General features: G+C 42.5%; 1 protein-coding gene and 7 non-coding genes across 8 annotated transcripts; 4 read left to right on the top strand and 4 right to left on the bottom strand.

The window, feature by feature from the left end:
• Positions 1-2001: 2001 nt before the first annotated feature.
• Positions 2002-3096, bottom strand: LOC146963062 (uncharacterized; the record flags this gene model as incomplete). Its single annotated transcript, XM_085769000.1, has 1 exon — positions 2002-3096. A coding segment is annotated over one exon (1071 nt), but the record flags the coding sequence as incomplete, so codon positions are not given.
• A 16392-nt stretch (positions 3097-19488) lies between these two features.
• trnae-cuc (transfer RNA glutamic acid (anticodon CUC)) lies at positions 19489-19560 on the bottom strand. Its single transcript has one exon. It is a non-coding gene; the product is annotated as a tRNA-Glu (tRNA).
• A 216-nt stretch (positions 19561-19776) lies between these two features.
• trnad-guc (transfer RNA aspartic acid (anticodon GUC)) lies at positions 19777-19848 on the top strand. Its single transcript has one exon. It is a non-coding gene; the product is annotated as a tRNA-Asp (tRNA).
• Positions 19849-20293: 445 nt separating this feature from the next.
• On the bottom strand, positions 20294-20365 carry trnag-acc (transfer RNA glycine (anticodon ACC)). The gene has a single exon. It is a non-coding gene; the product is annotated as a tRNA-Gly (tRNA).
• A 627-nt stretch (positions 20366-20992) lies between these two features.
• Positions 20993-21064, top strand: trnae-cuc (transfer RNA glutamic acid (anticodon CUC)). Its single transcript has one exon. It is a non-coding gene; the product is annotated as a tRNA-Glu (tRNA).
• Positions 21065-21239: 175 nt separating this feature from the next.
• On the bottom strand, positions 21240-21311 carry trnag-ccc (transfer RNA glycine (anticodon CCC)). Its single transcript has one exon. It is a non-coding gene; the product is annotated as a tRNA-Gly (tRNA).
• A 195-nt stretch (positions 21312-21506) lies between these two features.
• Positions 21507-21578, top strand: trnae-cuc (transfer RNA glutamic acid (anticodon CUC)). The gene has a single exon. It is a non-coding gene; the product is annotated as a tRNA-Glu (tRNA).
• A 331-nt stretch (positions 21579-21909) lies between these two features.
• trnae-cuc (transfer RNA glutamic acid (anticodon CUC)) lies at positions 21910-21981 on the top strand. The gene has a single exon. It is a non-coding gene; the product is annotated as a tRNA-Glu (tRNA).
• The last annotated feature ends 108 nt before the right edge of the window (positions 21982-22089 follow it).

Here is a 22089-nt window from a genome sequence, read left to right as displayed (position 1 = left end):
GTTTATCATGTGTGTCAGTTTTTTTTGTGACTTATAGTTTAGTTGTTGAGATTAAGAACATCACTCCCTCATCAAACCAGTGATAGGCATGCTGAAAAGAAAAGAGAGAGAGACGCGCCTGGGTATCGCAGCTGTAAAAAAAAAAAAGAAAAGAAAAAAAAAGACGACGTGTCGGAATAGCGGTATCAAAAAGTGTCGGACTACCGGCATGTCTAGATAGAGGGATGTCGGAATAGCGGGATGTCTGAATAGCGGGCGGACCCCCAGCAGTTGAAGAGACGTTGAGAACTGGCCAGTCAAAAACCAGCTGGACCTTGGATGGATTCATTTGGATGCCACCATTATGTCAAAGCCCATGATTAATACTGGACACATAGAGCAAATGTTATCTGTTTTATCAAAGAGCTGTTATTTCAGACACCTCTGGAAACTTTGCAAATGAAGATCATTCACCAACAGAAGAGTACATACTCACTCACTTTTCATTCAAACAAACTAATGCTACTGCCACAATTGTTAGATTTCATCAATGAGACAACATTTATCTCCTAACAATAATTTAACCAGCCTGCGGTAAACCTCTAAAAACCTACAGGTAAGTTAAAGGGATAGTTCACCCTAGAATGATATTTCGCTCATTATCTACTCACCCTCATGTTGACTAAGGGCTGGAGCTCCTAGTGTCTGTTGTCCGGCTCTTCCGCTGCCAGCGCGCATGCGCAAGGTTCACACTGATACTGAGACCGACTGAGACTCGCTTCCTTGTTAGTCGGTCTCAGTGCGAACCTTGCGCATGCGCGCTGGCAGTGGAAGAGCCGGACAACAGACACTAGGAGCTAATGCTACAAACATGCTTGGAATGTGGACTTATTTAATTTTTTTCGGGACAATTACGCAATTTGGGGCTTCAGCACAAGACGGACATTACATACGAGCATCATGGAGGTATTTGGATGTTTTTTTGTGTGTGTTTTTTTACGAAGAGCTCTGGTGTCCCTTTGCAACCGTTGCATTGAAATGCACTGCTACGCCAAGACCCCCTGTAACTCAGAGAAGGGACGGTGGACTCTGAAAATTCTTCCAGCCCTTAGTCAACATGAGGGTGAGTAGATAATGAGCGAAATATCATTCTAGGGTGAACTATCCCTTTAATTAACAATTGTTTTCTCCCACGGGATGACGACGGAGGTTGGCCGGCTGAGCACGTCAGCAGACCAGCTGGCTGCCTCTGTGATGTTCCGGTCATTGCTCCACAGATGGAGCTTCTCCGAAAACATCGGAGCAGACATCTAAACAGCCGTCATTTGGATAAACTGATCGCATATTGGGAGTCTAAACACTTGAAAAATTATTTAAAAATTAATAAAGTGCATAATAACAACTAGGTCTGACCTCCAATAGTCGACTATTCTACGATTCGAGTCGGAGAGGTCTGATTCGACTATGAACCTTGTATTCGAATCGTCGGAAAATGTTGTTATGTAACCAAGACCGTACCATTCTGACTATTGGGGTGCCCACGGCTGTTGAGCATAAATTGTTAGATAGAATGTCTTTTTTCGTTATAAAAAGCCTATTTTGATACAAAATTTGCCTACTTTCTGTTAATAAAGCGTTCAAAATGATGTGTGCGTTTAAACAGTAGTCTTAGCTTCTTACTACTATTAATAAGTCACCCACTGCAGTTGCACAATCAAATGAGCGGAGGTAAGCAGGACACCACAGGACCGTCAACGTCGAACAACTCATTCCAAGCTTTCAATCAATAATCAGTTTTAAGAGTTTATAAAGAATATAATTGAATATTTGATCCTTTATGGCAATAAAATGAGCCTCTCTTTGGTTTGTGGACAAAACAAGATATTTGAGTACGTCATCTGGTGGTTAGAGAAACACACTGATTGATATTTTTCAACATTTTATTGACCAAACAACTAATCGATTAATCATTTACATATCAACAGATTAATCAATGATGAAAATAATCGCTAGTTGCTTAGGTGTAGGACCGGAGCGTCCCGTCCTCTACCTGCTGTGGACCTGCCGGTGTTTCTTCAGGCTGTGGGACTGGGTGTAGGCCTTCCCACACTGCCCACACACATATGGTTTTTCTCCGGTGTGGATGCGCCGGTGGGCCGTTAACCCTGAGGAGTTAGCGAATGCCTTCCCACACTGCTCGCAACTGTACGGCCTCTCTCCGGTGTGGACGCGCTGGTGGACGGTTAAATCTGAGGACTTAATGAACGTCTTCCCACACTGCTCACAGCTGTACGGCCTCTCTCCGGTGTGGACGCGCTGGTGGACCGTTAACCCTGAGGAGCTAGCGTACGCTTTCCCACACTGCTCGCAACTGTACGGCCTCTCTCCGGTGTGGATGCGCTGGTGGACTGCTAACCTACTGGAGTCAGCGAACGCCTTCCCACACTGCTGGCAACTGTACGGCCTCTCTCCGGTGTGGACGCGCTGGTGGACCGCTAACCTACTGGAGTCAGCGAACGTCTTCCCGCACTGCTCGCAGCTGTACGGCCTCTCTCCGGTGTGGATGCGCTGGTGGACCGTTAACCCTGAGGAGTTAGCGAACACCTTCCCACACTGCTCACAGCTGTACGGCCTCTCTCCGGTGTGGATGCGCTGGTGGACCGTTAACCCTGAGGAGTTAGCGAACGCCTTCCCACACTGCTCACAGCTGTACGGCCTCTCTCCGGTGTGGATGCGCTGGTGGACCATTAACCCACAGGATTTAGCGAACGCCTTCCCGCACTGCTCGCAGCTGTACGGCCTCTCTCCGGTGTGGATGCGGCGGTGGGTCGTTACGTCTGAGGAGGTAGTGAACGCCTTCCCACACTGCTCACAGCTGTACGGCCTCTCTCCGATGTGGATGCGCTGGTGGACCATTAACCCACTGGAGTTAGTGAACGCCTTCCCGCACTGCTCACAGCTGTACGGCCTCTCTCCAGTGTGGACACGCTGGTGGAGTGCTAACCCACTGGATTTAGTGAACCCCTTCCCGCACTGCTCACAGCTGTACGGCCTCTCTCCGGTGTGGACGCGCTGGTGGACCATTAAGTGTCCAGAACTAGCGAATGCCTTCCCACACTGGCGCCGCCGACGGTGAGCGTTCAGAAGACCTGAGGTCCTAAACGTGTTACCACACCCATTACAGCTGTGTGGTTTCACCATGGAGTGGTCCTGATTCTATGGCAACAGACAGGAAGAGAGAGAAACAATTAATGATGGATGACAGATGGACATTTGTTTTCCTTTTTAAATTCTTCATTACATCTTACAAGCAGAATTATTTCCAGTTCAAATTATACTTTGAAACTAAACAAAACATGTCAGTGTTTGAGTTGATATAGTAACCAGTGATGGGAATTAAGACGTTTATAAAATAACGGCTCAAAAAGTTACTGTTTTCCCCGTTATAACTCAGTTACTGTTATTTTTAAAAAATTTTTACTGACAATATAATGCTCCATTACTTGACTCAATAAGTCCCGTCACTATGTCTGCACGAGTGTAAGTCTGCACATGATGTTGGCATGCCCCCATAAGATGACGACATAAGGACCTAAAAAAATATAATAATGATAATATTATTCATGGTTAATGGTCAATCATGTGCATCCCTAATTAGAAATGACTAGAGCCATTAGAAATGAATGCAACTGATTTTATTTATTTATTTAATGATTAATGTTGTTCTTTATGCATTTATTTACAGGCTATGTTAGTTTTAGGTTCAATATGTGCAAAAAGGTTATTTCAATAACTTCTCAATAAACAACCAATCCGGCCCACGGCGTATTTGAGTTGGACACCCCTGGCTACGCAAAATAGTGGACTGTCGCAGTTTCATTCAGGAGTTGTTGCAACTCTACAGCTGGAAAATGTATTTATTGATTAATGTGGTAATTTCTGTACGTAGGCTACAGAGCCCTGAGGCAGCACTGCTCTTCTGTCCAATACACACATGATGCTTCACTTTTCATTCAAACAATGCGGCGGCCACAATTGTTGTACTTCATCAATGAGACCATCTCCCAAAAAGAATTTAACCAGCCGGCAGTAACCCTCTAAAAAAACCCGCAGTTATGTAGTTAATTAGCGATTGTTTTCTCCCCCGGGATGACGACAGAGGTTGGTCGGTCAACCAGCTCTGCAGACGAGCCGCTGCTCACACGGGTGAAGCCTCTCTTCTCTGAAATGTTGGAGCAAACTTCTAAACAGCGTTTGGGTACACTAACCGCACATTGGGGATCTAAACAGTTACTTTCTCGCATGAAAAAATATTAAAAAACTTAATAAAGTGACATAACAGCAATACAGCAGGAAATAAAGTAGGCAGGTTAGGTTTTAGACAAGGGGGCAGTTGTCGGTCTGAGAAGTGAAGCTCACATCTGCGTTCAAAAAACTGCAATCCCCTCTGCTTCCTCTGGGGGCTGGCTCCAGAAGGGAGCAACTCCAATTGAGCCCCATGTTAAAATAGCCGACTTTACAGCTTTAAAAAACATATTTACAGCCTGGTACATTCTATTTTTTTTTGTCTCAACCGATAGTTTCTACCCCCGCACACACTCTGAGGGGGGTGAATTTTTTTTTTCTACCGTTTTACTATTATTAGGTTTAAAATTCTCGCCAATTAGGGCGCGGAAACGTTGAGTGACAGGTCCGGAGACCGCTGCTTTGAGGCCAGTGGGCGGGTTCTTGGCCGGCTAACCGCCGCACCTCTCCAAATATGGCAAGTAAAATCCAACATGGCGCAGTTCAAACCCCCGTAGTAGCAGCACAAAACAGACTCCCCCAAACCAATGGGTGACTTGGGTGGATGGGTGCTACGTCCATTCTTTTTACAGTCTATGGTTTTAAACATTTTAGTGAAACACAATATAGAGTCAGCAGCTAACAGCTGTTAGCTTCATCTCTTGACTCGCTCCCACTGAAAACAGAAACACAGACCTGTGGACCGGGACTGGACGGACCGGAGGGCTCATTGTCCTGGTGGACCGCGTCCTGCTCCTCCCCCGTAGTCCCAGTCTGATCCTGGTTCTCCTCCTGTATCATGTTGTAGTGCTGGTCCTGGTTCTCCTCCTTAATTCCGGTCATGTTCTTATCCAGGTCGCTAATTTCCCGGTCCTGGTTCTCCTCCTTCATCCTGGTCCTGGTCAGACGGGACCTCCTCATGGTGCTTTTCCACTAGCTCAGTATGGTACAGCACGCAGTGTTGCCAACTCCTCAGTAAGCAAAGTCGCTATTGGCTGTTGTAAAAGTCGCTAAAAGTCGCTAAATGACGTCATTATCTCAGCGGGGGGGGGGGGGGGGGGGGGGGGGGGGGGGGGGTGCCGGCGGCGCTCTTTATGTCTGTGGCGTGGAGCAGTGCGTCTCTGAATGCAGCGGTGGCAGCTCCGTGACACTACTGTGTATAGGCTGAATACCTGCGAGTGCCCGCGGCAGCGCCGCTGCTCGTTGAAAACAGCTGTGATAACGTGATTTCAGGTCCAGAAACGTTTGTAATATCACGGGAAAAAGTCGCTAGATTTGTCGCTAGTCGCTTTTGACAAAAAAAGTCACCAAGAGGGGTTGGAAAGTCGCCAGATTTAGCGACAAAGTCGCCAAGTTGGCAACACTGACAGCACGGCTCTACTTGGTTTTATCCTCTTTTCCTCCAGCCCCTCCTACCTGGTACCTACTACTTCCCCTGCCTTCCCCTGATTGGCCAGAGCGTCGTCACAGGAAGACGAGTTAGTCTGGAGCTGACAAGAGGAGAGAACCAAGAGAGACGACGTGATATGACGCCCCCCGCCCCCGCTGAGGAGCAACTCTGAAGAACTCAGAGCTGGAGAAGCACCTCAACCGAGCCGAGTCGTTAGTGGAAAGCGCCATCTGTTTACCTTTGTATTCTCACAATCTCTCACATTGCTAAGTTTCCCCCCCTTAGATTGTTGCTAAGGTGACGGAGTTGACGGTTGGAAGAATAGGCGGGGCTGTAACTTCAGAATCATGTGACTCTGTAGAAATGTTTGAGGAAGAGTGGGAAACCAGCGTTTTTTGAAAGTTCAAGGTGTCCCAAACAAGTATCCATCAGTTTCCCTCCAAATTAGGCACCTGGTTTTATATATTTCCTCCTCCAAGTTAACTCAGTCATATTTTATAAATAGTAATTTATTACAAAAACATGAACTATGATGTTCGTTTGCAGTGATAATCCCAGAAAGCAAAGATGAACACCACATCTGCTCCATTTCCTTTTCATTAGTGTTTACAGATCTTCCATTCATTTAAACACTGAACTCATTTGTGTTTGTTGTCAGAGCTTAAATAATATGTTCAGACATAAACTTCCAGAAGTATTCCCCTGGTGTATGGAGGGAAAGTATTTCTTTTGTGAAAGCTGGACTGGAGAGAATATTATTGGGACCAATATCTAATATCATGTCCACGTCACATTATCCATTTTGGATGATAACCCTCACATCCAGCACACTGTATCAAGGATCTGTCCTTCTGAAATAGAAAAAAATAAATGTGAAACAAATGTTTACCTAAATCATACACATGCTTCTTTGCTTGTAGATTACCTGCAGGAAAAGTTGGGGTGGTAGGGAAATAGAGTAAAATATAAAGTGTTTACACATTCACACATTTCACCAGTCACACAACACTGTCTGGCTAACCTATTGTACTCTGTGATAAAAGGTATGCATGCAGCCCCCAATTTACCACCACACCCTACATTCCTGAACATTCACACCTACTCCAGGACATTACCACCTCCAAGCATCCCCCACCACTGCTTTGACTATGAATTGATTAGAAAATGAGCAGGAATTTATCAGCTTTCTGTGATGAGAGGAAACTTCTCACATAATTGAAAGTAGGTCTAGTTAGAAATTAAGTAGTAAATTAAAATGATAAGCCATGGCAATATATTTTATGTTTATTTATTTGATATGGACATCGCAAATACATTAAGACTGTTCCAGTGGACAGACCAGATGCTTTGCTTAAGTGTGTTTAGCACAAGTGCTAATTTTTAAACACCCCCAATTTAATTCCCATATAAATTATAAAAACAATATCATAAAACTAGAAAATTTCCTCTGGGAAATTTGAGAGGGCCATGGGAGCTATGGCCGGTTTTGCCATCTCTGTCAATATGGGAATCAAACCCACGATCTTAAAGTCAAGACGCTGATCAGACAGACACATTATCTTTCTATAAGCACTGATATAGAGGAGCCGTAATCACATTAGGTTACCCGTGTGTGTGTGTGTGTGTGTGTGTGTCTCTAACTTTAATCACATGAAGTTACCTGTGTGTGTTGGACCGTGGGAGAGGAGTGCGCGCATGTGTATGTTACCTGTGTTTCAGTGTTTGTGTGTCTGTAACTGTAATCACATGAAGCTACCTGTGTGTGTGTGGCTCCAGGTGGATTGTTTATAAAGTTACATAACATAAGGTTACCACGGCAACTTGAGGTGGTTGCCAATGATGATAGGGGCCCCCCAGGCTGAGGCAGACAGAAACGTAGAGAAAAAGAGCGATTTTCTGCCTCTGCACTGGTCTCGCATTTAGGCTTACTGTGACAAAACGGTAAATCCTATCAGAAAAAAACACAGATCAACGGTGCTGTAAGGACTTCCTGAAAAATTTAGTACGATTTGGTGTTTCTACAGTAAATATTTTGGAGACACTGGCAATTTAAAAACATCGGTCCATTCTGCTTCTGTCAGAAAATCTTTGTATTGGAGTCAATGAGGAGCAGACAGACGTGGCCGCACTCAGAGGCTGATAATTCAAATTCTGTAAGTCTCTCTGATATTTTGAGGACACGGTGAGAGACAGAACAGGTTTGTCTACAAATTAGGAAAATATCATGTGTGTGTAAATTGTGGCCGGGCCGAGTGTGGAAAGAGAAAAAATCTGGAATTTTTCTGGGCTTTCTCCCGCTCTAACCGATGACGTCACACATTCTTGACACGAACATTCCGTGCAATACACACCCATTATAATCTCATAATTTCTCCAAAAATGATCATGGTCATTGATCAGGGATTGATCAAAAACTATATGACCAATACCGCCAATACCCAAGACTTGTGTCTACTGTTTAAAGTTCAAATGGAGTCTCTAGGTGAAAGTATGCCTGAGCAGTAGACGTTTGTAAAACTCCAATGATTGGTCTTTTTCGCTCTTTATTTTCCGCCCGTCCCATTGACTTCAATGCAAAATTTTGAGCAGTTTTTCACGACTTATGTCGCGAAAAATTCGTAAACTGTTGAGAAAAGTAATAGCACACTGATCCCGATCAGGATGCACGTTTTGATATATAATTTGTCCTGCAACTCAAAGTAGTGAATCGAAATTTGGTACGGAAGAGGAATAAAAAGAAAAAAAATCCACAGTAGTGCCCAGGCACTGGCCCGGTGCGATGGCCCGTGGCCCTAATAAAACAATACAGTATAACCGATTTTTAAAAATTATTTCACTTATTTTTTTATGCAGAACATAATCTAATCAAAATAATGCCATTTGTATAGTTTACAACGAAAAAAAAGTAACGAAATGGTCATCAGGGCGATCTGATGTGAACGGAGGGAGAGAGTCAGTCCACCTGTAGCTAAAAGCAGGACCAGCAGGTATCAGACAGTAAGCTACTGTAGATCTCTAATAGCAGTGTTGTTGTCAAAATGACCGCGATAATTTTTTAATGAATGTGAAATATTAATCGCGTTGTAAACGGGTCAGTTTTAAAGCTAGAGAAAAGATACATATATCACATTAAACCAGGAGACGCGAGGGTTCTTTTGGTACCAATTATGTTGTGATAGCTTGTCAGAAAACTGAGCCACAGCAGTAAGCTTTAATTTTGGCTTTAGCGCTGTTAAAACGTGGCTGGTTAAAACGTGGTTGGTTAAATTGTTTTTGGGAGATTAATGTTGGTCTCATTGATGAAATTAACTGTGGCAGTGGCATTAGTTTGTTTGAATGAAAAGTGAGCAGGGCTGCCCCTGGTCTGTATTTCTATGGGGGAGTCCTCGCCACTCAATCGCTCTGGTCGGCAGTCGGGGCAGTGTGTTTCACTTTTTCCTTTCTCCCGACGAGAGGCGACAGACTCGTCGGCCAAAGCCGTCGGCGTTGGGAAGCGTCGTGGCGGTGTGTTCCTGGCTTTAAACGGGGATCCTGAACACTCCTGTCTCTCTCTCTCTCTGTCTGTCTCTCTGTCTCTCTATGTGTGTAATGTGTTAACATTCATCTGGTACTTTATATAGCCTAGGCTTGGCTGTGTTAAAGAAATTAACATTTAGCAGTAATTATTTAATGGATCAATTTAAAATACTAATGATATCTGATGACACTGCAGGCAGCACAGACAGACAGGGAGAGAAATGCTGTAAGGAGAGGCCGGACTGAGACATGCCCAGATGCAGAAGATCAGGTAAGACACAGGAATATAAAAACAGCATGATAACAATATATAGGTATAATTTTTTTTTTTTTAAACCTAGTCCAAATAGAACTACTAATAAAAGCAGAATATTCAAATTAAAATGATTCTCAGGGTCAGTCATTTGAACCACCCCCCAATGTTTATTTCAGCTTGGAAAAAAAAAAAATTAGAAATTTCTTGTGAAGGTCCTGATTGTGTAGAAGATGAAGGGGTTTCTAGGGTGAAATGTGCACTCTTTACCATAAATATCTGCTCCAGTTGGAGTCGCACTTCATTTCTGTTGTCTGGTCTTATCTGAATGGGAAAATGTGAGGAGGTCTGGGTGAAATCAAAATGAGCCAAAAAACAGCTGTATTTGGATGGAGTGTATAACCATTATGACACAGGCTACTAGTGAAATATAATTAGTTTTCCAGCCTGGACATATCCGTGATAGTCAAACATCTGAAAAATTACTCAGGTTCACTTTTTTTAGCATCTAATTTTACACAGTTACTCATTAGATGTTACTTTACTTAGATTCAACTAGCCCACACTGAAAAAAGTGATACTTTGGACCAACTTTAAAAAATTGCTGTAATTTGTTACACCTAAATTTATTAGTTCTTCACAAATTAAATCTTTGATTTGGTTGAAAACATACATTTTGATTTAATATAAATACATTTTCTACTTTGAGAAAAAGCCAAAAATTTGCTTTCATACAAAGTAAAAACATAATTCATTACAAAGACCATAAACTATTTTTATTCTTTATTACAACTTATTTTTTTAATTTGAGAAAAACTAATATGTACCATTATATCTGATTAAAGATTTTACTTTGGAAAAAACTAATTAAATTGCTGTAATCCTGTTACATGCAATTTTTTTAAGTTATCTCAACTTAAATTTCTGATTCAGCACAAAGTTAATTTTTTACTTATACCTTAATCAATATATTCTCTTAAAGGTTGATTATGTAGAATATTTATTAAAAGCTATATTTTTTCAAAAATAATACACCCATGGGGCGTTTTGAGGGGCACAGAATGAAAGTATTGCTTTTCCATAAAAAAATTCTTTTTAGTCAGAATTATTATTTTAAATTTTTTTGACGGGCTCGACAACTGACTTTCTGTCAACGTTCTGTTTACATTCGTACCTGCCTGTAGCCGACATGTGGCTCAGTTCTCTGCTGTTTTCCTGCCTCCTCCCGGTCATATGTGTCTGTTTTCAACAAAGCCTTTTTAATAATCAATCGGTGGAGATTATCATATACATGTTAGGATGAGTGTATTTGTGTAGTCTTATCTGTCATAAACACGTTAGCCTACTGTCGCGCACTCCCGGTGCCACCAATTCTCCTTTTTTTTTTTTTTTTTTTCAACTTGACGAGAACAGCACACCGGAGGCTCTGAGCAGCAGCAGAGAGCCTCCACTCTCCCTGTAACAAGCTACAAGTCATTTATTCTGCTGTTAATGACGGTAAAAATGAAACATAAGGTAAATATCCTGCTTAGCTCTCCTCCTGTCTGTCCTCTGATCAGAGCGGAGTCCCTAGCAACGGCCCGTTTTACCTAGCAACGGTCTGGCAATCGACTGCTGGAATTCTTTTTCTGTTGTTGTTGTGGTAATTCTACATAGTCAACCTTTAAGTCACAAGCCAAAATATTATTTTGGTCAATATAATGACATTTTTCACTTTGTACAACTGAAATTTTACCATAAACAAAATATATTTCCCTATAATTTAAGACTAGGATTAACTGAATTGATTCACTTAAAGCAGAAGTAAGTGGTCCGGTCGTTTTCGCTAATGCTGCGTTCCAGGCAGGCTTTTGAAATCGTAAATTACAGCTTCAAGTCACAACTTACGACTTTGTAGCGTTTCAGGCAACCCACTCGTGTTTTTCCGACCTGTTTTACCGGTGAAAGTCACTATAACGGCCACTCGTAACTTCCGACCGGTGAACTCGTACCAGATCGAAGTGGTACCACTTCACGGTCGGAAAAATACGAGTTTCCTTGAACGCACCATAACAGTCCTCGTCGCTACGTCACCACATTCACGGCGTTCCTTGGCTGCACACACAGCCCTGCATGCCGTTCTCTCTCCTCATTGGATAAAAACTGTAGGATACGATAAATGTTTTCTCCTCGGCTCAGAGCAGAGCAGAGGGACTGAGAGACCCGTGTTTCAGTCCAAACACTCTATGTAAGTGATTGCTGTCGGAAGATATAACTATTTAAGACTTATATTAACACAAATATATCACTTACTTCTGTATGGAGCTATTACTTCTGCTTTAAGACAAAACTAAAAACAGGAAAATTCTCTTCAAAAGACCATTTATTTTTGATTACTCTCAAATAGGCATGTATTAACACTTGAGAAAAACAAACAAACAAAGTTGCATGTAAAACAAAATACACTGCGGTCTTTTCATTGTGTTTTTCTTTAAACCTTATGGAACTGTAAACGCATCAATTGAGAGATGCAAGGTAACAGCATAAAGTATAAAAATAGAGCATCTAACAGTGTTAAATCTTTGCTATCCTTTGACAAAATTATCAGAATGTATGAATATCATTATTTTTGATCCATTAGAAAAGCAAGGGACCACCCAAAAAAAACAATGATGAACACAGTTGCTATGGAGTCAATGATGAACAAGGGCAGTTCAAGAAAAAAAAGGAACTATTCATGCTCTCACTGATCATTCAGAATTTTAGCATTGTTCACATTTTGTTAATATCAGCGCTACAATATTTATACAACTGAAAGAATTCTGTTAACAGAGAATATCAGAAATGAAAGCCTGTTTTGAATCAAAGCAGTTTTTTCTCTTATTTACAATGACCCTTAACATTATCCTGGAATGTATTTGAACACAAGCAATTAAAACAGATCAACATGCTGTATCCAAATGTCTTTCTTTGAGCAACCACATAGCTTGACAGTCAGAGCCAAAGAAAATGACACTCAAGAGTGTGCAGTCCATCTCCATGAATATTTCCTGCAGTGCATCAAAAGTGTGTTTGAGCTCACCTGGACAGCTCAGGTTTAGAGCATAGATGAGGCCAAATAAGAGGGTACATCCATGTGCAATTGATGACAGTTCATTTTTGAAGGTGTGGAGGTGCTCATGTCATATGGTGTCCACTGCTGAAGCTCTCTTTCGGCGCCATCCTTCTCACCAACCTGACAAAAGACAAGACATTTATTGTTTAGAAGGCTGTTACTCTGTAAAAGCACATAAGTCCCTCTCTACTTTGTGTAGCAGGATGTGACGTAATCATACAGCAGAAGACTACCCTCTCAGCTGTAGTAAACTTGTAGCAGACAGTTAATCAGTTTCTACCTGTGATTTTAGTTATTTTCCTTTGGAAGGGTGCTCTTGTGATACTCCGAGTGTCAAGAGAAGAAAAGTAAGTGTCATTTCAGTTGTATTGTAGCCTATATTGTGTTTTTTGTGTTGCATCTCATTAAATTCCATACTTGTATTTCTTCACTGATTAATAAAAGATATTAGTTATCATTCCATAGTCTTATGAGATTATGTGGCTTGTGTGTTTGGTAGGATGAAAATGTTACTGTTTGTGATGTCGGCGAGTTTTGCAGTATTGAGCAAGTACATACCTGACCAAGAACTTTTCAGCACCTAACCGGTCTTCTCTCTGACAGCTCCTCCCTTGTTCCTGATGATCTCTGATCAGCTTGCTGTGGTGCTTGTCCAAGGAAGCCAGGAATCGTGGTTGAAGTGGAACAGTAGTCATTCTCATCAACTCAGCACTGATCTTTATGAAACAAAATATCACAATCAAATGTTATTACATTACATATTGCATTAAAACTCTGTGGTGTAAAAGATCTGTTTCATGAGATTTTTGTGACCTGAAATTACTTACTTTATCCACTGTGAACAATGCAGGCCATCACTCTTTCACCTCTTCCACTCCTGGTGACCGTAGAAGATCCTACTACTGCCAAACTCAGGTGAAGGGCATCAGATATGCTGAACTCTTGGAATGCTTTGGCTATCATCACTTAGTGAGATCATCTTGATTGTTGCCAAATCTTCAAGTTCAGCAGTAGATGTCAAGTTCACTAGTGCATCTCCAAGTCTCTGTCTCTGTACTGCCATTTAACACACACTGTCTCTGGAATTCCACCAGGGAGAATTAGCTTCCTGGTGTCATCAGGACACAGGATAACCCTCAGCTCAGCTGGTCTTCTCTCCGCCATGTCAGTCCATCAAAAAGTATCTACGGTAGTAAAAACATGAATACAATAGTGTTAGTTGTAGTACATAATTGGCCATAGCATAGATTCACTCATATTCACATTTCTGGTGAAAATAACAGGACATTCTTGGCAAACTGTGTGTTGTTTTTTTCTTCTCACAATTAAATAGCCTGATAACACAAAAGCTACTTTTGAAAAAGTTTTCAATTTCCTAGAGTACACACATTAATATACAACCTTACCTTATGCATCTCTTCAGAGAGATGATGTGGCAGCACCCAACGATGTAGTAAGCCAGAGGGTAGGGATCGGTCAGTTCTTGCACCCCAACAAATCTATAGACACTGCAATAATTCAAAAGCTGGAGTAAGTGTAGTGTATGAGATACAAAAAAACCTATGATTATTTCTTCTTTAATATTTGGCTACTTTTAACATTATTTAAAACTGCATGAAATTATTTGAATGAATCATGAATCGTATTGTTATTGTCTGATAAATTTTAGATTATATCTGGTTGCAATTAATGAAATATAACAAATGTCAAGTGTCACTTAAAACGAACATGTAGATAACTTCCACAGTTGTTCATTTAGGGACTTACCAACTGTGACCTTTTCAGGAGCAAACCTGTAAACAGAATTTAAAGATTTCACATTTAGTTTTTGTTGGGACAAATAGCATTATCCATAATTGTCACTGCAGACTCCAATTTATTAGACCTTCTACATTCTGGTATTGTACTATACTGGATTATACTGAGATGAGAGAATGGATCTTTATTACTGGATTGCACTAAATGAATAAAACATTAATTGCCTGCGATTTATATACCATTACTCTGCATGGTATTTTATTTTAGAAAAAATGGCTTCAAATATGTCTGCTCATAAACTGCCTATCACACCCTTTGACAATTGAGTGACACTCAACAGCCAATCATCTGAGATAGTCCCACGTGTGCTCCCTGCCTTGGTTCATTCAAACAGCCTATCATATCGCTGGACGCTCCGATTGACGGGCAAACAGCCAATCATCTAACAGCTGTGAAATTTGGTTTTAGCACCAAGCCATGTGAGTTTGTTTACAACAGAAAAGTGCATAGCAAGAACATGGGTAACACTACATAATACAGCCCGCGACTTAGAGCGTACCTACTGCTCTCTTTCCGCGTAGGTTGCCCCTTATTTCACACAAGTACTGAGTAACTGCGGCTCACTTCCCCCCCTGTTTCCCCCGTGCATTTACAGTGTAACTAGGCTGCGTCTTAGCGTGTAACTCCGGTTAACTTACATCCTGCTTTACACCAACTTCCACACAAGTACAGAGTAACTCTCGCTCACTTCCCTCACGGTTTTACAGTATACCTAGGCTGCGTCTTAGCACGTAACTCCTGTCCTACTTTACACCCAATTACACAGTAACTCTCGCTCACCCCGCCACTAATTTCCCTGCATTTTACAGTATAACTAGGCTGTGTCTTAGAGCGTAACTCCCGTACAATTACGTGCTACTTTGCCTGGACTTACAGTGTAACTCCTGGTCATTTCCCACCAATGATTTTAACCAATATTATAAATTACATAGTCTACCGTACAATATGAGCACAATAGTTACAATCCATTTTTTTATTGTCAGCAGGAAAATGTCACCTCTATTCCAGAGATTTATTATTCATTAATTAATTGTATGGTTTGGAATACTGAGAAATTGGTATAGAGCATGGAAATTGGTCAATAACAGGCTGGCTGGTAGCAAACTTACCTCTCTAAAATGCACATCTATGAAAGTCTAGTTCTGTCATCCAAGGGCAAAACACAAACTACAGTAATACATCCACAATAATGAATCATTCAGAGATAGAAAATGTTTTTATTATTTATTCTTTATTAAACAGAAAACACATGACACATCCACATCCATGATCATTCATAAACTTTAATGCAAGTAGATCTTAATTTCCCTGTAAATGAGCACTGTTATCCTGTCCTTAGTGTGCAAATACAATGTAGTTGTCCTGGAGTTACCCAGTAAATACAATGTAGTGGGCTGTATTATAAAGTATTCTTTGTTATTCCCTCCTTAGTGTGCAAATACACTGTAATTGTCCTGCAACTACACTGTAGTTGTCCTGGAGTTACCCAGTAACTACAAGGATTTTTAAATGGTTAAAATATTTACTCAATAGTTAAAGAAAAAAATATGTATAATTTGTAATTGATTAATATGCTTAAAAATCACAAGTTATGGTTTAAAAGGCTAATGATTCATGGTGTGAAAGGTAAAACCGGGATTAAGTATTCTATGATGAGAAAAACTGTACCGTTCAAAGTTATTAATTTTCTCACTTTGTTTTACAGTGATGCATTTATGTGATTAAGTTGATGATACAATATATAATTATGTTTCTACACAGGTGAAGTTGTTGAGATGCCATGAAAATGGTGCCTGACGAGGGAGATGGCACGCCAGTGACCCTTATCTCTGCCTTGACCCAAGGAGCTGGATCAAGATCACCTTTTATGGAGGAGCCCATCCATTCTCCATTACTGAGTGTCACACTCCGGTGTGATAGTAGTATCACAACGATCTTTTCAACTTGACTCTTCTAACTTAGAAAGTACATTTTGTCAAATGAAACTGACTTGACTGACTATTTCAGACTTAGAAGGACCAGACAGATGGATCAAAACTAAATTAAACAGTTTATAACAGAGGGAACAAAACTGAACTTTGATGTCAATAACAAAAGCCAGTAGAAATCTGTTATTTTATGATGTCAGGGACACTTCAGTTAGTTTTGTCTTTACTGTACTTTCAGATGATGTTATCTTGTGAAACAAACTGTGTTCTAACCTACTGGTTCTACTTAGACAGTAGTTACAGCTGTAGTAGAAGGTACTGGGTAACTCCAGGACAACTAGAGTGTAGTTGCAGGACAATTACAGTGTATTTGCATATTAAGGAGGGAATAACAAAGAATACTTTATAATACAGCCCGCTACCTTGTAGTTACTGGGTAACTACGGGACAACTACATTGTAGTTGCAGGACAATTACAGTGTATTTGCACACTAAGGAGGGAATAACAAAGAATACTTTATAATACAGCCCGCTACCTTGTAGTTACTGGGTAACTCCAGGGCAACTACAGTGTAGTTGCAGGACAATTACAGTGTATTTGCACACTAAGGAGGGAATAACAAAGAATACTTTATAATACAGCCCGCTACCTTGTAGTTACTGGGTAACTCCAGGACAACTACATTGTAGTTGCAGGACAATTACAGTGTATTTGCACACTAAGGAGGGAATAACAAAAAATACTTTATAATACAGCCCGCTACCTTGTAGTTACTGGGTAACTCCAGGGCAACTACAGTGTAGTTGCAGGACAATTACAGTGTATTTGCACACTAAGGAGGGAATAACAGAGAATACTTTATAATACAGCCCGCTACTTTATGCCTTGCTTTGTAAAGTAGGACAGGAGTTACGTGCTAAGATGCAGCCTAGGTACACTGTCGGGAGTCGGGAGTCACTGTCGGACTGTCGCAAACAAGATCTTGCTGCTACCTAAAAAAAAAAAAAGGTTCGACGATCAGTCGACTACGGCAAAATCTGATGAATCAGATTCGACTATGAAAATCCTTAGTTGAAAACAGCCCTAATAACAACGTTACAGCGGGAAAAAAACAGATTTTTCAACGATTACCAGGTGAAAGGGAAAAATTTAGCCTTCTAGATCCATAGGACCCCATTCATTCTGCACTTGCAGAAACCCCCCCTGTAATTTGCACTATGGTTATGACGCTGAAACAGCAATAACGTTCTTACTTGCAAAGCCACTCTTCCTCTTCCTTTCATGCTGCGTTGTTTTCAGGCTGGATAATGCCCTCGTTGCAGTGGTTTTCTCCGGAGCAGACTTCCTCTGGCCTGGATCACACACTGAACTTTTTTGTGGCATTTAGAGACTTTGTGGTCCTGGATGGCCTCCAGTTTTAGGTTTTTTGTGCCCACGATAAAGCTGTTTCCTTCGCTGCTAGCTGCAGCATGCCGCCGGCAGTGTGACCAAAACATTGACTGACTGTTGGAGTCAAACACGAGCCAGTCACGTGAATTGCCACTTTCATCTCTTTTCCACTTTCCATTAAAAAATCTACGTTTGGTTTTCGCTTCGTCCGTCGGTATTTGCTTTTCCTTGCTGTCATTTGCTTTACGTTTAACGCTGGGAATGTATCTCCACATTACTAATCCTTCTTTCCTTTATGTTCTTTTCGCGCTTCTTCTTTGTCTTCTTCTGGTGTATTCTATCTTCTTCTTCTACTATTGGGCTAGTGCTTCTTCTACTGGCGTCAGCAGCAGACTAGAATCAGTTCAATTCCCAGCTAATGCAAACTTTGGGGAGGGGTTGGCACAAAATCTTGCCTGACTCTTTGACATAGACCAAGTCCAGCATCACCTGATCCCCCACTGTGGATGTTGTGTGCTGTCAGCTACTGTGTATAAACCTTGAATGGGGCTGTTTAGAGGATTCTGCTTTTTACAATTACAGTGTTGACGATGGAGGAGGAACAGAGGTCACAGGATGGGACATCACGTGGCTAAAGCTAGATTCCCTGACTGGGAATCGAACCCGGGCCGCGGCAGTGAGACCACCGAATCCTAGCCCCTAGACCATCAGGGAGATGTGACGTGCTAGAGCATGATGAAACAGAAAGTGTAACAGCATTCAGGGTTGCGCTGTAGTGAAGTTATGAAACATGAAGGAGTTAACTTTGGTTCAATTTCGAGCTAATGCAAACTCTGGGGAGGGGTTGGCACAAAATCTTGCCTGGCTCTTTGACATAGACCAGGGGCCTCATGTATCAATGTGACACTGTGTCATGATGACACTTGGTTCCGAGCACATCCTCTTGTGTGTGTAGAGCTGCGGCCGGCTACAAGCTGGCACAGTGTGCAATGGGTGGCTTCGTGGTCAGTAATGAATTTGTTTGGGGGTGACTGTAACCCTCTTTTGGACATTGAGCATGCCCCCCCCCCAGGTACGTATCATACTGTCATTGACTTTCTTTTGTTTTTGCTGGTTAAACTACACAGACTGTCAATAAACACGAGTGTTAAATCGAAAATGTGTCTTTATCAGCCTCCCCGGCGCACCTCTGCATTCATTTAAAATGTGTAAAATGTGTGAGTCAGTTGTGTACACAATCAGCAAATGTAAAGTGTAAATCAATTTCACATGATTTTATGGAGTGAAATTGTCTGCTTTTGTGACGACAGCAGTCCTCCGCTTCACATCCACCTTTATATCTGACCACACTCTCCCACCCCCCTTTGTGTCGGTGCCGGAGGACAGCAAAAATAAAAAGAACAAAGGTTTTTAACTGATCGTTCAGAGAAGGAAATCCTTGGTGCAGGCCCTATTTAAATGAAAATGCATATTTAAATGGGGGTGTGGACAGGGAGGAGTTCGGCACTTCTACATGTGCGCTCAATTCCACGTTGATTGGGATGTACAAAAGAAAAGTGCTTGGATCCATGCGTACGCACACTTTGATACATCTGACTTTTTTTGTGCGTACGACAGTTTCTGGATTTTGGCGTACGCCATGTTTCAGAAGGAATTCCACGCAAGTCTTAGTACATGAGGCCCCTGATCCCCTACTGTGGATGTTGTGTGCTGTCAGCTACTGTGTATAAACCTTGAATGGGGCTGTTTAGAGGATTCTGCTTTTTACAATTACAGTGTTGACGATGGAGGAGGAACAGAGGTCACGGGATGGGACATCACGTGGCTAAAGCCAGATTCCCTGACCGGGAATCGAACCCAGGCCGCGGCGGGGAGAGCACCGAATCCTAGCCACTAGATCATCAGGGAGATGTGACTTTCTAGAGCATAACTACACAGAAAATTCAACAGCAATCAGGGTTGATTTTTGAACCTCACGCTGAAATTGCTGAAGCATGAGGTTCTCAGTCGTCAATGATTTAACCCCAATTCACACCTTGGCAGGGGACATCTCTCTAACCAGTCGTTAGGGTAACGACTCACCAAAAGTCACCAAATCAGAAATCAGACTCCCCTGGAAAACAGGCGTTGGTGGTATAGTGGTAAGCATAGCTGCTTGTCAAGCAGTTGACCCGGGAGCGATTCCCGGCCAATGCAAGCTCTGTGGGTGGTTGTCACAAACTCTAGGCTTCCTTATGATGGTATCTTGTATTTAGAGTTCTGCGTCAACCCTATTGGGGAGACTTGAACCCATTACGCTTTGGTTTTCAATCAGCTCGAAAGAGGCGAAAGAGAAACAGTTGCTGTGATCTCACTCGTGTGGCAAGGGGGTAAAGTCAGATTCCCTGATCGGGAATCGAACCCGGGCTAGACTCTAGCTCTCACCACCGCGGCCCGGGTTCGATTCCCGGTCAGGGAATCTGACTTTAGCCCCTTGCCACACGAGTGAGATCCCAGCAACTGTTTCTCTTTCACCTCTTTCGAGCTGATTGAAAACCAAAGCGTAATGGGTACAAGTCTCCCAATAGGGTTGACACAGAACTCTAAATACAAGATACCATCATAAGGAAGCCTAGAGTTTGTGACAACCACCCACAGAGCTTGCATTGGCCGGGAATCGAACCCGGGTCAACTGCTTGGTAAGCAGCTATGCTTACCACTATACCACCAACGCCTGTTTTCCAGGGGAATCTGATTATTGATTTGCTGACTTTCTTTTGGTGAGTCGTTACCCTAACGATGGTGAGTCGTTACCCTAACGACAAGGTGTGAATTGGGGTTAAATCATTGACGACTGAGAACCTCACGCTTCAGCAATTTCAGCGTCATAACTTGCCAAAATCAACCCTGATTGCTGTTGAATTTTCTGTATAGTTATGCTAAAGCACGTCACATCTCCCTGATGGTCTAGTGGCTAGGATTTGGCGCTTTCACCGCCGCGGCCCGGGTTCGATTCCCGTCAGGAATCTGGCTTTAGCCCAGTGCAACACAAGTGATGTGACCTCTGTTCCTCCTCCATCGTCAACCCTGTAATTGTAAAAAGCAGAATCCTCTAAACAGCCCCATTCAAGGTTTATACACATTAGCTGACAGCACACAACATCCACAGTGGGGGATCAGGTGATGCTGGACTTGGTCTATGTCAAAGAGCCAGGCAAGATTTTGTGCCAACCCCTCCCCAGAGTTTGCATTAGCTGGGAATTGAACCAAAGTTAACTGCTTCATGCTTCATAACTTTACTACAGCACAACCCTGATTGCTGTTACACTTTCTGTTTCATCATGCTCTAGCACGTCACATCTCCCTGATGGTCTAGTGGCTAGGATTCGGCGCTCTCACCGCCGCGGCCCGGGTTCGATTCCCGGTCAGGGAATCTGACTTTAGCCCCTTGCCACACGAGTGAGATCCCAGCAACTGTTTCTCTATCGAGCTGATTGAAAACCAAAGCGTAATGGGTTCAAGTCTCCCCAAAAGGGTTGAGGCGGAACTCTAAATACAAGATACCATCATAAGGAAGCCTGGAGTTTGTGAAAACCACCCACAGAGCTTGCATTGGCCGGGAATCGAACCCGGGTCAACTGCTTGGGAAGCAGCTATGCTCACCACTATACCACCAACGCTTGTTTTTTTTCCTTTGGTGAGTCATTACCCTAACGACTGGTTAGAGAGATGTCCCCAGCCAAGGTGTGAATTGGGGTTAAATCATTGACGAGTGACAACCTCACGTTTCAGCAATTTAAGCGTCAGAACTTGCCAAAAATCGACCCTGATTGCTGTTGAATTTTCTGTGTAGTAATGCTCTAGCATGTTACATCTCCCTGATGGTCTAGTGGCTAGGATTCGGCGCTCTCACCGCCGCGGCCCGGGTTCGATTCCCGGTCAGGGAATCTGGCTTTAGCCAAGTGATGTCCCATCCTGTGACCTCTGTTCCTCCTCCATCGTCAACCCTGTAATTGTAAAAAGCTGAATCCTCTAAACAGCTCCATTCAAGGCTATACACAGTAGCTGACAGCACACATCATCCACAGTAGGGGATCAGGTGATGCTGGGCCTGGTCTATGTCAAAGAGCCAGGCAAGATTTTGTGCCAACCCCTCCCCAGAGTTTGCATTAGCTGGGAATTGAACCAAAGTTCACTCCTTCATGTTTCATAACTTTACTACAGCGCAACCCTGAATGCTGCTACACTTTGTTTCATCATGCTCTACCACGTCACATCTCCCTGATGGTCTAGTGGCTAGGATTCGGCGCTCTCACCGCCGCGGCCCGGGTTCGATTCCCGGTCAGGGAATTTGGCTTTAGCCAAGTGGTGTCCCATCCTGTGACCTCTGTTCCTCCTCCATCGTCAACACTGTAATTGTAAAAAGCTGAATCCTCTAAACAGCTCCATTCAAGGCTA

The sequence above is a fragment of the Trachurus japonicus genome, chromosome 23, assembly GCF_045865225.1.
Source record: "Trachurus japonicus isolate A0001 chromosome 23, Traja_1.0".
Lineage (NCBI taxonomy): Eukaryota > Metazoa > Chordata > Actinopteri > Carangiformes > Carangidae > Trachurus > Trachurus japonicus.
Note: the sequence above shows the minus strand (reverse complement) of the source record. Positions and strands in the feature narration are given on the sequence as shown.